Here is a 15,052-nt window from a genome sequence, read left to right as displayed (position 1 = left end):
AAGTATCGGGGAGCAGAGACGAGACCTTCTTATAGTAAGTCCGAACTGCCACATGAAATCGGTGAGGAGCTGCACGATGGTCTTGTTGGAGAGCGTCCCACCAGAGGACGACCAAGACTTTAGTTGGAGAGTCCGCAGCATCAAGAATTCGCAGTGTGGTGCTAAGCGCAATGCCCCGGTTCATCAGCCGAACATCGGGCAGGTTGACTCCGCCAGCAGACCCCGGGAACGAAAGCATGGTTCGTGAGACTGGTGCCCTTCGCTTCTTCCAGAAGAACGACGAGAGGCATGAATGGATGCGCGTCACAGCAGCGTGTGGGGCGATCGAAACATGACTGAGATGCCACACAGCAGAACACTACGCACCAGATAGGACCGCTCGCGATACGATAGTTCATAGTGGTTTGCAGAGTCACATTTCACTTGCACCTCTTCAAGGGCTGCTGACCATTTGTCAGCAGTTGGCCCGCGTGTGTTAAACACCACACCAAGTATCTGAAGCGATGAGGCGCACACGAACGGCAATGGCATATACTGCGCCGGACTACCGAGCGGCATACACTTGGTCTTCTGATAATTCAACGCTCCTCCAGAGACAGCCGCTTAGGATTCGTATACGCGCATAACCTCGGCTGCTGCGCTTTCGTCACGCAGAAGCGAGGTTATATCATCCGCATATGGCGGCCACTTTCCATTCCCCAGAGGATGGGAGGGGAAAGCCACGAATTCGCTCAGCTGTGTCTAAGAGGACAACCTTGCCGCACACCTATAGACACCGGAAACTGTCCGCTGGATGAGGTACAGGCTGCTCTGGTGATTACTGTACAATTTCTTGATGATACCCCCTCCGGGAAACCGTACACCTCCAGCACAGTGAACATGTAGCTGTGGGCGACACGATCGAATGCCTTCTTTTGGTCGAGAGACAACAGGCACCGTTGGGAACGGTCGGGGCCCCGTAGTGCAAGGCATCCCGCAGACCGGATAAGGTGTCGTACACGTCGCATCTGGGTACACGTACACGTGGGTCGTACACGCCGTATGTGGGTAAGCAGTGCTTTTTTTCTTCGAGGACACACCTTTCAGCCACTGTGATTCCTTTTCAGTGTGGCAACAACCTATGCACTACAAAGGAACGAACCCGAAACGATTGTACACGTCACAGAGTTTTACCCTTGTAGCAGCAAGCCACGAGAACAGCGTTTGATGGCCACGAGTGGGAACGTCACAACGATCTCGCTTGCTTGATGGTTAGCGCAAAACGTGCTGGACAGATAAGGTAGCCGGTCACACCCCTATTGATTGTGTGATTTGTTGATTGATCTTTGATATGAGGACAAAATGGCTCTCTGATATATTTTCCCAGTCGGGAGTGAAGAGTGACGGGCAATCGAAAACCGCTTCAGACAAGAGAGCAGACTTAACATGCACGGCTTGCAGTGCTTACTCAGCAAGGAAAAGACGTGTCTTAAATGGGTGTCTTCTCCAAAGTAAATATAAACTGGTAGCGAAATCCAGCAAAAAACCATGTCACACCTATCGACACGGCCATCTTCATGATGCGCGAGCGATCCTGGGTATTGGTAGTAGAAGTACAATATTGTAAACAAAAAATATTTACGACATGTGTAAGGTCAGTTTCCCCCGAGCCATGCCCAGGTGGTTTCAAAAGATGTTTTGTCCCATGCTCACTAGCCACCTGGGGCATAAGTAGACAGACACGCACATTATCTAAGCTATTGCTAAGCTAAATTCCTTTTAACTTCTGGCACCTGTGTCATTGAAATGTTGTATAACATCCCCTATACCTTCATGACCAGCTGCCAGTTTCGTGACGTACTGTAATGGATGCCCATTCTCTATTAGGGGATTAAAAGAGTCAGCTATACCATGATAGCAGGCAATGTATTTTGTAATGGGTTGGGATTACTCTTACATGTGCTATTTCTGTTTCTGGCAAGAGACGTCACGTTGATTTTGCGAATTTTGGAGTTCAACTCAAGAAAGTAATTTTCTCCGAATTGGAAAGTAATAAAATTATTTTAGTACGTGGCAAAGGTTACCTACAGATGAATGTTGTCGATTACGTATTTTTTCGTAGGATGCTTTTCTTACGAACATTTCTTGGCATGGTTACTGCAACACCCTGTACGGGTACTCGTAGCTTATCACGATGTGTTTTCCTATCGCGTGTGGTGCCCTTTTCACCAGACCACTCTCCCGCCAAAAAATGAAAGATATCGTCAAGCGACGATGGCATTTACCTTCGCAAGCAATGATACACTCATCCTTCGTCTCGAAGTTGTTCCCGTTTCCTTGACAACCGCCGTAGATGAATTCCTTGCAGCTCTTCGTTTCGGGGTCGAAGTAAAACATCTGGAAGTATCCCTTGCAGGGTCCTTTATCTGGGCTTAGATCACAAATGTCAATTGTGCGTTTTCCTGTGTGGAAGAGGGGACACATCGTCACGGATAATGATACTCGTACGTATTTCACGAATGTGTTTTATCCTGTTTTTGCTGATTACACACATTCTGTACTCATTTCATTTATATTATTTTATGTGCTCACAAACGGCCCTAGAGCCTTCATAATGGTGCAAAGAAAAACAATAAAACATTCATTTCATTTCATTTATTTAACCCTTAAAGGCCCGAGGGCATTACATAAGGGACATAGGCAAAGCAAAACACAGTAATGCTAATTACAATGTTACAATAACAATAATAATAACAATAACAAATTACAAACAAAAAAAAAGACTACGATGATGATGCATCTCATTAGTGTACAGCCTACTTTGCAACTATCAAGGTAAGTCTAGTGATAATGAAAACACCTAACAAGTTAGTTCAGTGTTAATCTTTCAGGTGTTCTGTCAGAGACTGTTGAAAGCGTGTGTTATCTGTGATCGTCACTATACTGTTCGGCAGGTTATTCCAGAGGTCAATAGTTCGTGGTAAAAAAGAGTTTTGGAACGAGGTTGTAGAAGCATGAATTGGACAGATTTTTTTCAGGTTGTTAATGCGTGATGAAGACCGGAAGGGTTTCAATATCATGTCGTGTTTTATGTCAAGAGGGCTGTGGCGTGTTTTATGTCAAGAGGGCAAACATATGCACATTTGCAACAACGTAAATTTACTTAGCAAAAACTGGTCAAGAGCATTTTGAATTTTTTGACATTTGAGAAAAAGCGATCAACAACGTGTACTTTATTAAATAAACGTTGGAAACGTATTATTGGATTCAGTAAATTCACTTCAAGCACTTCGACAATCTGATAATGTCCAGTTATCTAGCGGGATAGCTCGGGTCACACATTCACAATCAAGAATACCATGCGCACACTTGTAGAGGAAGACACACGAGTTTTTCGTCTAAAGTCCAACGACTCCATACCACAGCGATTTAGAATTCTCAAGTATTTATATAGAAACGTCTTTGGAAATACCTATCGTAATAGATTCGTACGAATATACGGTGTACATCCTCGATTTTAGATGTTAGAACTAGACCCATTATGTTCAACACTATGGAGCATTATTCGAGCCTCGGGATAACGAGAGAACGGAACAATCTTATAAAAATGGGGATCACTGAACCCACCAGTGATTCTTGCGATAAGGCCCAAAACAGAGAAAGAATTGACAATGTCATTAACATGTTCCGCAGAGTTTAATTGCGCAAATGTGGAAAGGGTGACTGCTGTTTATCCTGTCTTTGGCAGATTATGTACTCTTACAGACTTTATGTATAAACTGGTGATAGGTGACGGAATCTTGTAACTGTTTTTCTATGATGTAAGCATTAGAAAGGAACTTTGCGAACCGCAAGGAATGTCTGACAGTGTGTATGTCAAATGTGTGAAAGTGTGACCGATACAAGCTATGGGCCAAAGAACAGATACTGAAAAAGCGCCATAGAATGCAAGACAGCGTCAATCCAGATCTCCGTGCGGACGACCCAAACGCCTGTCGGAGTATTTTGAGAATAGACATTGACGCATACGATTTTATTTTCCACAAATTGAAGCGAATCTCGAACCCGAACAGGCGCGATAGCGTGCCGACAAGTGATACACTGACGATGACGCTGCGATATCGAGCTACAGGTAGGCACTAATTAATTAAATTAAATCGATTCAATTTTTATTTTCTTTTCGGTAGGAAGCGTACCTTCCAATTATTATGTTTTTATACGTGTATTGGAAAGGTATACAAGCGAACGATTATGTGTAGTCAAGGTTTCTCCAGCGAAAGAAATATCCGCGTTTATAAAACTCACGCTTTGTATTCCGTGTCTGTTTCGCCTCACGGAGAGAAAAATCATCCTATGCAACCCTGCATTGTAGGCATCCATCTACGTATAATTGTTCCGAAGCTGCTCCGCTGGTGTGTCGTTGCACCACTTTCGCGGTAAAGCCAAGCATCGTTGGCGTTCCAATTCAGAATTGGCCAGAGTACAGCGAATGCCGTTGTATGCAGATCAATCCTGATGAAATAAAAAGGATACGCGATGCGTCACCTTCTCCCTCTGCCGACAGCATTTGCCGTCGGTCGTCAGAATCTCTGCCGGGAGGACAAGATATCCGGCTTCCTCTGACTGCCGCATCGGAGACCAGAAAGTGGTGACGAGGCAAAAAGCGCCCGTCACGTGGCACAAGAGAGCGGTGACGGAGAGAGCTGAGCGTCAGTCGGCAGAAAACTGGCTCGTGTGAATACACCGTTACAGACATTATGTATACTGATGAAGCAGGTGACGGAATCTTGTTACAGTTTTTCTTTGATGTAAGCATGAGAAAGGATCATGCGTCCGCTTTGCGAACCGCAAGGAATGTCCGACAGTGTGTGTGACACAAGCGAACGTCGTGATTCTCAGCAAGAAGGTCGCCAATCTCTTGGACACCGAACGTCTTGAGAGTCCATTTGTTCCACTAAAACCTGCTTGTGCCACATTGTATTTCCGCAACAACTCAATACGACGCGGTGTGCAAGTAGTGTCAATATGATATTAGAGACAGGATGACGTAAATATTGAGACGTGACTGTCGCCGAAAGAACGACGGGAATCGAAGCACACACCGCTCATTTGCGGGTCGAGTGCGCTAACCAGTACGCTAGACTGACACGGCTTGTTGACGACTTCACAAGGGGCCTCATTCAACGAATGGGACTCTTCACGGTATCTCCTACATGACGAACAAGAAAATCGAGAGACAAGGCGAGACAACAGAAATACTTTCTCAGACGCTCTTTCTTGTTCGCCACGTACCAGCTTACCAGTGTTTCCGCAATGTTTTTCAGCTTTACCATTCTAGTAGGGAAGGCATTCCGCAATGGAATGGGGAAATTCAACATGCCCTTTCAGTTCGAAAGAACAAAAAGGAAACGTGAGGCTGAGTTTGCTAATTTCGGAGTTAGGCGGGCGTACGATACTGTCAGCCACGCTTCTGTCCTCCATGGTCTTGTTGATGCCGCCCTGCCTTCCAGAGCTCTCTCATGGCTTACTAATTTCCTTCATGGACGGGAACTGTTCGTCCGCACAAGCCAGGGGGTTACAGACTTTGTCGAGTTGACCCATGGGGTGCCCCAGGGGGGTGTTCTGAGCCCCATCTTATTTAACATTGTTATGGCTGGCCTTCGAGGTTGCGTCGGCAGGAAAGTGGCTATCTCCATCTATGCTGATGACATTTGTATCTGGACCAGCGGTAAATCCCGTCCTGCCCTCCAGCGACGCCTCCAACTCGCTCTCGGTGCTATCCAGCAGTACCTGTCACTGGCGGACTTAGACATATCGACGGAAAAGACAGTAATACTCTCTTTTACAAGGCGGAACATGAGGCCCTTCCAGCGTTCCGTTGCTGGCATACCGTTGAAGCACGTGTCTCACCATAGGTTCCTCGGTCTCACTGTTGATGCTAGGCTCTCTTGGCGGAAGCATATTGCAAGCTTGGAGATCAAGATCCACCGTTGGATTGCAGTGATCCGTCGCTTGACAGGCATGAAATGGGGCAGTGACACGAGCTTTCTGTTGGCCGTCCACAGGGCTTTGGCTCGAGGGTCCCTCGCGTATAGTTTGCCGGTACTTAATGGCCTGCCGACATCTTCAGATCATAAGCTGCTGTGCCTCCTGGCGCGAAGCCTTCGTGTGTGCCTCGGCGTCCCCCGAGCAGCAGAGACCCGAGCAGTTGTTGCTGAAGCGAGGGACAACCCGCTCGATGTTCTTCGCTACAGTGAGACTTGCCGACTTTTCCTCCTCCGCCTTTTATCCCATCATCGGCGGCACCCGCACCTATCGAAGATCTTGAGGCGCAAGCACTGCAAGGTCCGCTCGGTGGTGACTCAGCTGAAGCCTAGCGTCCCGCGTTTTGTAGTGAAGACAGTGGCTCCCAGTGCCCCTCTATGGTCTCTGTCAAGCCCAGTCACCCGCCTAACTGCTCCTGGCCTGCGTGGAAGGAAAAGGGATACAACCCCGTGTGTCGCCAAGCAGCTTACCCTGGGCATGACGACAACTACATGTTGTCAACGTCAGTTTTCACTGACGGGTCATCTACTCGAGGTGGACCGTCCTCGGCGTTTGTCATTCCATCTCAGTCCTGTGGTCACCGTCTTTCTCCCAGAAAATCGTCTACGTGTGCCGAGCTTTACGCCAATCTATGTGCTATGCAAAAAATATCAGCCACTCCAGCTCAGCCCTGGGTCGTCTTTACAGACTCAAGACCGTCGCAGCAGTGTGTGGCCAACTTGGGGATACGTGGATCCCTCAGTCCTGTTGTCTTTGACATCCTGCAAGCTTATAAGAAGGCGACCATTGCAGGGCACACTGTAGTACACTCTAAATCGTTTCACACCTTTAAAGGTGTAAAATAGGTGTATTAACAAAGATCACACCCCTTTCACACCCTACAACTTTGTTTTGGAAGTTCCTGAGGGTGTAACAATGGTGTACTACACCCTCAGGTAAAATATTGTGATAAGTGTGTCGCCTGGGTGTAGGAAGGGGTATGTTTATTTTCGTTCACGTGAACAAAAGTAAATGTATAGAACAACCGGGAACGGGAAGTTACATTACAAAAGTTCATGGCGTGGATTTACAACACGTCTACCATCTACAGATTTAGAAGATCCGTTGAAATAGTGCCTAAATTTCTTAAAACACGCTGCTCCTCATTGCAAGACAGAACAAATACATGATAGTGCTCATACTCAACTGTAGTTAATGTTTGTATCAGAAAAATGGTATGAGAGTTAATATCATATATGCCTGTAATCTCAACGAACACTGGTAAGTCATCCTCGGAAGATTCTTTGGCAACAACACAGCCAACAGCAAATGTGTTATCATTATCATCTGCACTTTTTACATAGACAATAGATTGTGCGTGAATATCACGGTAATGAATATAACTCTGAATTGCTTCTGGGGCATGTTGAAGTATTATCTTCTTGGAACCATCAGTAGATGTGGCATTTCTGATGAAGGGCTGCGACCACACATAGATTTGATAAAATTGATGTCTTCTTGCTAATGAAAGGGTTATGTTCTCAAAATGTCGAGTTTTTCTAGCAACATCTTAAAATGCTGGTGTTTCCCTTCGAAACGCATACACAATACAGCTAGGAGAGGACCAAACATCCTGATGAGTCGCGGATAATGAACAATGTAATCATTTTACAGGGATTAGATATTTGTGGGTACAACACTGCAAAGCCTTGAAGAAACGAATAAATGCAACGTTCTAAGTAATGAACATGCATATGGGGGAGGTGCCTGCTCATGAGAGGGTCTAGAGTTTCACGAAAAGCTATATACAGCTGCCATGCTTCATTGCCATACACAGCTGCCACGCCATACATGATTTTCTGTATGTCGGCTGTGGATGTTTACACACATATTTAATCACCTTGCTATTCATACATCTATGGACCTCAATGTGATTATACGCAATATGCTGGTAATTGTGAATACACGGTTACCAGCATATTGCCACGAACCCAGCAGTTTTATTCGGCGTTACAACCTTTACACCCCAATTGCCACGAGGGTGTTAAAATACACCTTAAAAGGTGTGCGCCATTAACATTTTGATTTACACCCTTTAAGGTGTAAAACGATTTAGAGTGTATTGCAGTGGATCCCCGGACATGTGGGTATCAGCGGCAACGAAGAAGCCGACAGAGCCGCATTGAGCGCCCATCAGCACGCAGCTTTTTCCCCGATATGTCGTCGGGCGACCGAAGACACCTCCTCTCGACACTCACCGGTCCCAAGATACAGGCTCAGTGGGAACACGACATAGCTCACTCACTTCTCTCAGATGTAGACCCCACGCTTTCTCTCGTCCTTCCTCCGCGACTATAGCGCCCCTAAACTGCTCTCTTCCACTGCATGAGGCTCAACGTTGCCTTTACACCTGCCTTTCAACACCGTCTCGGCTCCACCTCGTCTTCCCTCTGCCCCACTTGTGGAGTACACGGCGACCTCAGCCACGTCATCCTGGCTTGTGGGCAATACCACCACGAGCGTGTACTATTGGAAGTCTCTATGCAACGCATTGATAAGCGGCCGTTCAACCTATAGCGAAGATCCTCGGTCCGTGGTCGAACGCTGCCCACTAGACGCAGGGCCTTCGTCTTCTGGCGGAGTACTTGCGTTCCACCGGTCTGGTGATGGCTCTTTGGAAGCCCCCATCATCATCCCTTCATCCTCTCCCAACGCGAAATAGGGCAGTGTAACGCCTCAGCGGCGGTGAATCGCCCACCCCATCACCATCCAATGTATGTGTGTGTGTGTGTGTGTCAATTTCTCACGGCTTCAAATGGATAAAAGTGCTCAACAAAAGATCCCCCCAGATAAGTAGCGCTTCAAACGAGTGACGTTTTTATTGTGACGTTTTCATACGTTAGGTGATGCACACGCAATCTTCCATTTTCTTCGTGTGCAAATTAGCCACTTCCAATTATTACGCTTCGTTTTACGCATTTATTCGCTTCAGCTACTTCGTTTTTTTTTAACTTCTCTCAATTTGAAGAACCAGAAAGGTGCAGAGCGGTTCTAGAAATAAACAGCCGTTTCCGTACTTCCTACAACAGTGGTTCTCAAACTGGAAGTACGGAAACAGCTGTTTATTTCTGGAACCACTCTGCATCTTTCTGGTGCTGGTCGCGACAAGTTCGGGGGGGGGGGCAGCACACAAATTAACGAATTGACATAATTGTCATAACATGAGGCCTTACTTCCGCAAGTAGCGTCGCACATCTCGAAAGTCGCGAAGTTGTTTTCGTTTCCATGGCAACCACTGTAGGCGAACGCATCACAGTTCCTGTTTTGAAGGTCGTAATAGAACCTGTACTCGAAGTCGGCGCACGATCCTTGTTCTTTCGGCAGCTCACAGATAGCAGGATTATCTGCAGTACAACAACATCAGTACAACATGGCTATTCATGGCAAGTTACATGCATGTCGGATGGGAGTCAACACCAACCACATAATAAATAAAACTGTCTCGCTCATCGACGAGACGTGGTTTAAGAGTCCGTCAATCACAATCATGCTTTCATGCCATCCTCTCATTTTTCCCCAATAGCAATGGGGTAGCATTCTGCTCAATGAGCGGAAGTCATCCCCATGTCATCGTCATCATGTATTTCTCTCTCTCTCTCTCTCATGCTTTCATGCGAAAAGCCATGGGAAGGAGCCATCATCAACCACAAGGGCAGGAGGCTCGTTGCCGGAGACTTTCTTTGCTTAGAATGATTAGGAAATATATTTTCTTCCACAAAATAATCATATTGATGTGTGTTCAAGTTTACTTATTGTAAATTTATCGTTAATTCCATCGTATTTTCATCTTTCATTCACATATTTGTAAAGTATTGAGCGATTACGTGAAATTTCGACACAAAGAATGCCTGCCTTCACCGTGGAAGGAAAGTGGCTGGGACTTGCAGATACGTATGTCTTGTTGCTCAGCTTTGTAGTTCAGTTGTGAGAAAGAACATATCCTTTAATGTGTCCTTACCATTCAATATGAGATGTGGTATACAGTTGACACGGCAGTATACACGTGTTAACAAAACAGTTTGATACACTCTGAAAACGAGTGACACGTGAGTGACGCCTAAAATAGGTTTGACACTTTTGTGTGCGTGAAAGCGAGCATTGAAAAAGTATCACAGCACAAGCATAGGCTCTGCAACGATCACAGCCGTACTTACGAGTGCTATGCGGGGTCACAACCGTTGCTGGTTACACATCTTTGGAAAAGTGAGGATTTTTTTTTTTTTCTATTTCTTCATCTGCGAAGGGCAGCGGCAGTTCGAGCAACGAACGCGCACGCGGTTACTTAGGTCAGGTTTTCCATGCGGGTTTCTACGAGTGCTCGGACGTCGACCTTGTCGCAACCCGCCGAGGGATATGCTTACATGAGAATGAACACTTGGCATCTTCTGTGCCCGTCGACCATGGGTTTATCGGTGAGTTTCTAATATAATTTCCTTATGAGCGTCACCGACAGCAGAGTTACGACAATTACGTGTCTCTTCGGATAAATGTCAACGCAAATGGTTTCTATGCAGGCCAAGTAATTCACTTTGTGCGCAATCGCATTTGCATTAATGTGTGGAACATAACTTTATGCACTACCTTCCATATCAGTAATGTAGCTGCACCCATAGTAAACCCATGAATACCCAATAAGTCGTTAACGCGCGTAAATACTTTTGAGATAGCACGTCGCACGAGTTAAGCACAGATAAACATGCGTTGGAGGAGTTTCCCTCTCTTGCGGCTTCTCCCCGGCCAGCGCGGTGAGTGCGCTATGCAGGTAAAAAAGAAGGCGAAGCACACAACGTCTGCAAAACCTTGAGACTTGTCTTGCTTTTTCCGTTCCACTTTTCTTTTTCATCAGCTTTAGTTCCGTGTTTTCATGTAAGGTCTACTAATTTACTACGCAGAGGATAAATGCAAAGCCACTGTCACTCCTTCTGGTGCTCGGCTTGTTCTCATCCTGTTTTCACATCAACGCTGCCACCTAGGCAGACGTCAGTAATTATTTGCTTCATTATTCTTCCCGACATCAAATCAGGTTCCCTAATTTATTTACGCTTTGTTTTAGAAGGGCTGCACGCAATGCCCTCACTACATGAAAACAATAAATAAATCGTGACTATGACATGTGACTACATCACAGGCTAGCCTATTGTATATGTTTTCTTTCGTGCATCCGTTAACGGTCATTTTGTACCTATTACCTCGCACACAATGTGACGTGCATTAACTGGTTGGGAACCTTGTCCAGTTAAATGTGTATGATCTGAACATTCTACTTTACACTAGTGTTGCTTTGAACGTCGGTGACCCATCTCTGACGTCAATAGTCAGTTCAGCACAGTTGCCATATCGTGACACTTTCGGATCTGTGACATTTCGCGCACGTGAAGCGTAACGTTTGCAAACAGAAATCCTGTACATGAAATATGGCACTCACCGAAAAAGACTGACAGCGGAGAGATTTCAACCACCATTAGGGAGTAGCAAGCCTACACCGTGGCTAACCTTTCCCTTCTCATTTTTTTTTACGTTGTATTAAACATACCCCCCTCCCCTCAACCACGCATCTCTCGATTACCGTTCAAGCGCCTTGACCAATTCGACCATGCTGGCATCCGCTTTCCGACGACATGTCTGGGAGGTTGTGTCGTGTTTGTCTCTTTGTATGTTATAGGTTCAAAATAATTATTTACCCACAAATGTTGTGACACAACTATCAATATCCCACACTTCACGGAAGCGTCACTTTTTCGATATCTTTTTTTTTTCTTTTCACAAAAAGTGGTACTGTGTAAAGAGTGTATGATGTGCGCATTTGTAGTGGCGACAAACCCCACAGGTGTTACTAGTTTAGGCTGCCAAGGGGGACGTCGGACAAAGTAGGAGACACGACAACAGAAACAGCTTACTCTCAACTGACGAAATTTAATGCAAGGAACAAAAAAAGCACGTGCACGCTTGCCAAGCATCCCAATCAGACAGTGAGGGAGATACACGAGGCCTTCAACATTTTTCAGCATGGTCCCGATTGTGTTTGCTCCCCTTCAATAGCAGCCTTGGTAGCTTTTGCGCCAATAAACCCTAATTATCAATTATCATCCTTCAATAGCATTGTCTTCTGCGGAATGTGGTTATCTAACTGACAGTCGCACAGATCGTGATATCGCCGTTTGAGTGTGCTAACCCTGCTGTCATTGCTGTTGACGTCATCATATCTTGTAGTTCTGAGGTTTTTTTGTTCCTTGCATTAAATTTCGTCAGTTGAGAGTAAGCTGTTTCTGTTGTCGTGTCTCCTACTTTGTCCGACGTCCCCCTTGGCAGCCTAAACTAGTAATGTCACACCAACTACCCCAACTTTGCACTTTGGTACCCACAGGTGTATTTTCAAAATACTTTTGTTCAGTCATACGTGAAATGATTGACATATATTTGCATATAGTGCTCGTAGACGGCTAAAGTGGCATTCGAACGCAGTGATACGAGCTGTGGGTGATGGAAAACCAGGGTCGATCCATTGGTGGATCCGACGGAAATGGGTTAGCATTAAAACTTGAAAACCCTTTGGGAACTCCCCTACAAAAAATTACATGATTCCACGGCGCGTCATATCGTCACGTATGGATCACCGAAATAAATGTGAAATATATATCTATTAGACTTGCTCTTATTTCATGCCTCCTATTTTTCCAGATACATCTCTCACATGGAATAGATTTCCGTCTTAAGGATTCTACATTTTTTTAGTACTCATTTATATTATAAAATTTAAGGTAGGACTGCTAGGTCAAGAAAAACAGACGAAGGTGGGGGAGGGAGAGACGAAAAATACTAGGAGAGAAGGGGAAGGAGGTTAGTTTGGTCTGCGCATGCGCTCTTGAACCAAGCTTGTTCCCGCGCTGTTGATCTTGACCGCTGTGAGTGGCTCTGGAGATCACGAGGTTTGGGAGGCCGCCATTTTCCCTAAACCATTGCGTCTATGGGAGCCTCTGGTGGCTGTATAAGCGGGGTTATTTTTTACTTGACCCCATCTATCTCGGGAACACACTGTCTGATGAGCTTCACACTTTGCTCCGAGGTGTCTTTACGTGTCCGCTTTATTTCGCTCAGGTATTGTCTCGATTGGGAGACGCATTGAAGACACACACACAAATAATAATAATAATTGGGGGTTTACGTAGCGAGACAACTGAGATCCACAAAAAAATCGTCTCTTCATGCCTGGAAGGTGAGGACTCACCAAAAGGACGCGAATTCCTGCGTTTTTCTTTTTTTTTTTTTTCAAGAGTGCAGACGCAGTGCGGTTTTCATAATCTACTATGCCAAAATAAGTTTGCGGTCTATTTGTCAATTTAACTAGGCAGGTTTGTACACAATTTGGACTATCTGGGTTTTTGCTGTTTTCGAGGAACAAAAATTATTTGGGTAAAGACACGCACGTGGCACAACGCGACGGGTTTCATTCGGAGAGGCGTAAGCCAACCATTAAGTAGCATTATGCTTGTTCCTGAGATACTTATTTTTTCACTCATCGTCTGCAGGGTTGTTTCTAACACCCGAGAGACAAACATAGTTTGCGAAGCGAAATATAAGGATGAAATAAGAAGAGCGATCCACGCGATGAAACTCATCATCTCACAATAAAGTTGTTGTTGCCGCTTCGTAGATCATACGGTACAAGAGATACAATTGACAATCTCACAACAGCGCTATCGTAACTGTCTCAACACTGTTCTAGCTTCTTTTCCGCACGCACGTGCAATCTGATGGGTACTGCTCCGCTCGCAATAGGTCATCGGTACTAGCTAAGAATCATGGGGAAAGGGTCGACTTCCGTGTCTAAACTAGCAGACGACGCACACTATTGGTGCTGAAGGTGGACGTGCCTGGCTCCAGAAACATGTTTAGAAAGCGGTAAAGCGCGACTGTCAGAGCCTGACTAATAGACTGTTTTCTGTGTGTGTGTACATAAACTAATTTCCCGACGGTGAGCCGGCACGTAATGTAACATTGAGTATAACGGCTGCAACAAGCAATACCTCGCATTGTAGTCCTGAAGGGAATAATCAGGTCTTCACAACAGCCATCCATGCTACTTCTGAAGCGTCTAAGAAGCCAATTTTAAACACGCAGCGATCACAAAGCACCTTGCCTATATGAACCCGTGAGGCGCTTGACACGGAAGCGAGGACACTGACGTCATTTCCGCACGAAATTATCGGTGACCTAAACCGTCAGATGAAGCGGCATTTGGAAGCGAACGTCACGCTGTGCTGTCGAACGAGATTGTTCGTCCTGCGAAGCATCGTTTCCAATCCATTTAGTTCCTTCGCACCCATTATGAGAGCATGCGGTAAAAAGCTGGTGATAAGGAGATGGAGCACGCTCTGTGAGTCAGCAACTTGATAACGATCTCGTTCCCTGCGAGGTGTATCTCTGTACGTCGCAGCCAAGTCGGAGCACGGCCTTCATTGGACAAAGAGATGGTGTATATCCAATAGAACGATCATATACACCATCTCGGTTCATCATATACCCGCCGGTTCGTCACCACCTCCATTGGTTTCCTCAAACGATTTGGGCGCGTTCGGAGTGACGTACGTGTCTCTTTAAAGACAAGTAAGATTTCATCACGTACGAAGCGACAGATGAATCCCGTTCCATTTGCATTACTGAATTTCGTCCCGCGTGGAGTAATTTTTGCGCTTGAGTGCCCCTTTAAATATGCTGTGCTGAGTGTTGGGCGCACGTTGTGGGACACTCGGGTGGGCAGAACCGACCGCACCGTTGTCGCTCATCAACATGGTTGTCTCGCGACATAAAACCGCCAATTATCATTATCAGTATCAAGTAGATAAACAATAACTAGCTAGGCATGTACAGTGCCGGACAAAACTTTACGGAACACGCTTCAGCGCATTAGTAGTACTTTGGGGAGGGTTCCGAGAGTTCGGAGAGCCAGTGTTAAAAGGGGGTATGGCCATTAGGAAGACCATGTGGAGGC

The 15,052-nt window shown here is 45.8% G+C and overlaps 1 protein-coding gene across 4 annotated transcripts in view; it reads right to left on the bottom strand.

Moving 5' to 3' along the window:
- Positions 1-15,052, bottom strand: part of LOC135376146 (kunitz-type serine protease inhibitor C3-like) — a 101,632-nt gene that overhangs the window by 79,153 nt on the left and 7,427 nt on the right. For all 4 annotated transcript variants that reach the window (XM_064608745.1, XM_064608743.1, XM_064608742.1 and 1 more), the window contains exons 4-5: positions 9,237-9,407; positions 2,265-2,441 (exon numbers count right to left, since the gene is read on the bottom strand). In XM_064608745.1, the coding sequence (XP_064464815.1) occupies positions 2,265-2,441; positions 9,237-9,407 (348 nt within the window). The remainder of the gene's footprint in view (positions 1-2,264; positions 2,442-9,236; positions 9,408-15,052) is intronic.

The sequence above is a fragment of the Ornithodoros turicata genome, unplaced genomic scaffold, assembly GCF_037126465.1.
Source record: "Ornithodoros turicata isolate Travis unplaced genomic scaffold, ASM3712646v1 ctg00001047.1, whole genome shotgun sequence".
In the NCBI taxonomy this organism is placed as follows: domain Eukaryota; kingdom Metazoa; phylum Arthropoda; class Arachnida; order Ixodida; family Argasidae; genus Ornithodoros; species Ornithodoros turicata.
The sequence above is the reverse complement of the archived record's forward strand: the minus strand, read 5'-3'. Positions and strand labels throughout refer to the sequence as shown.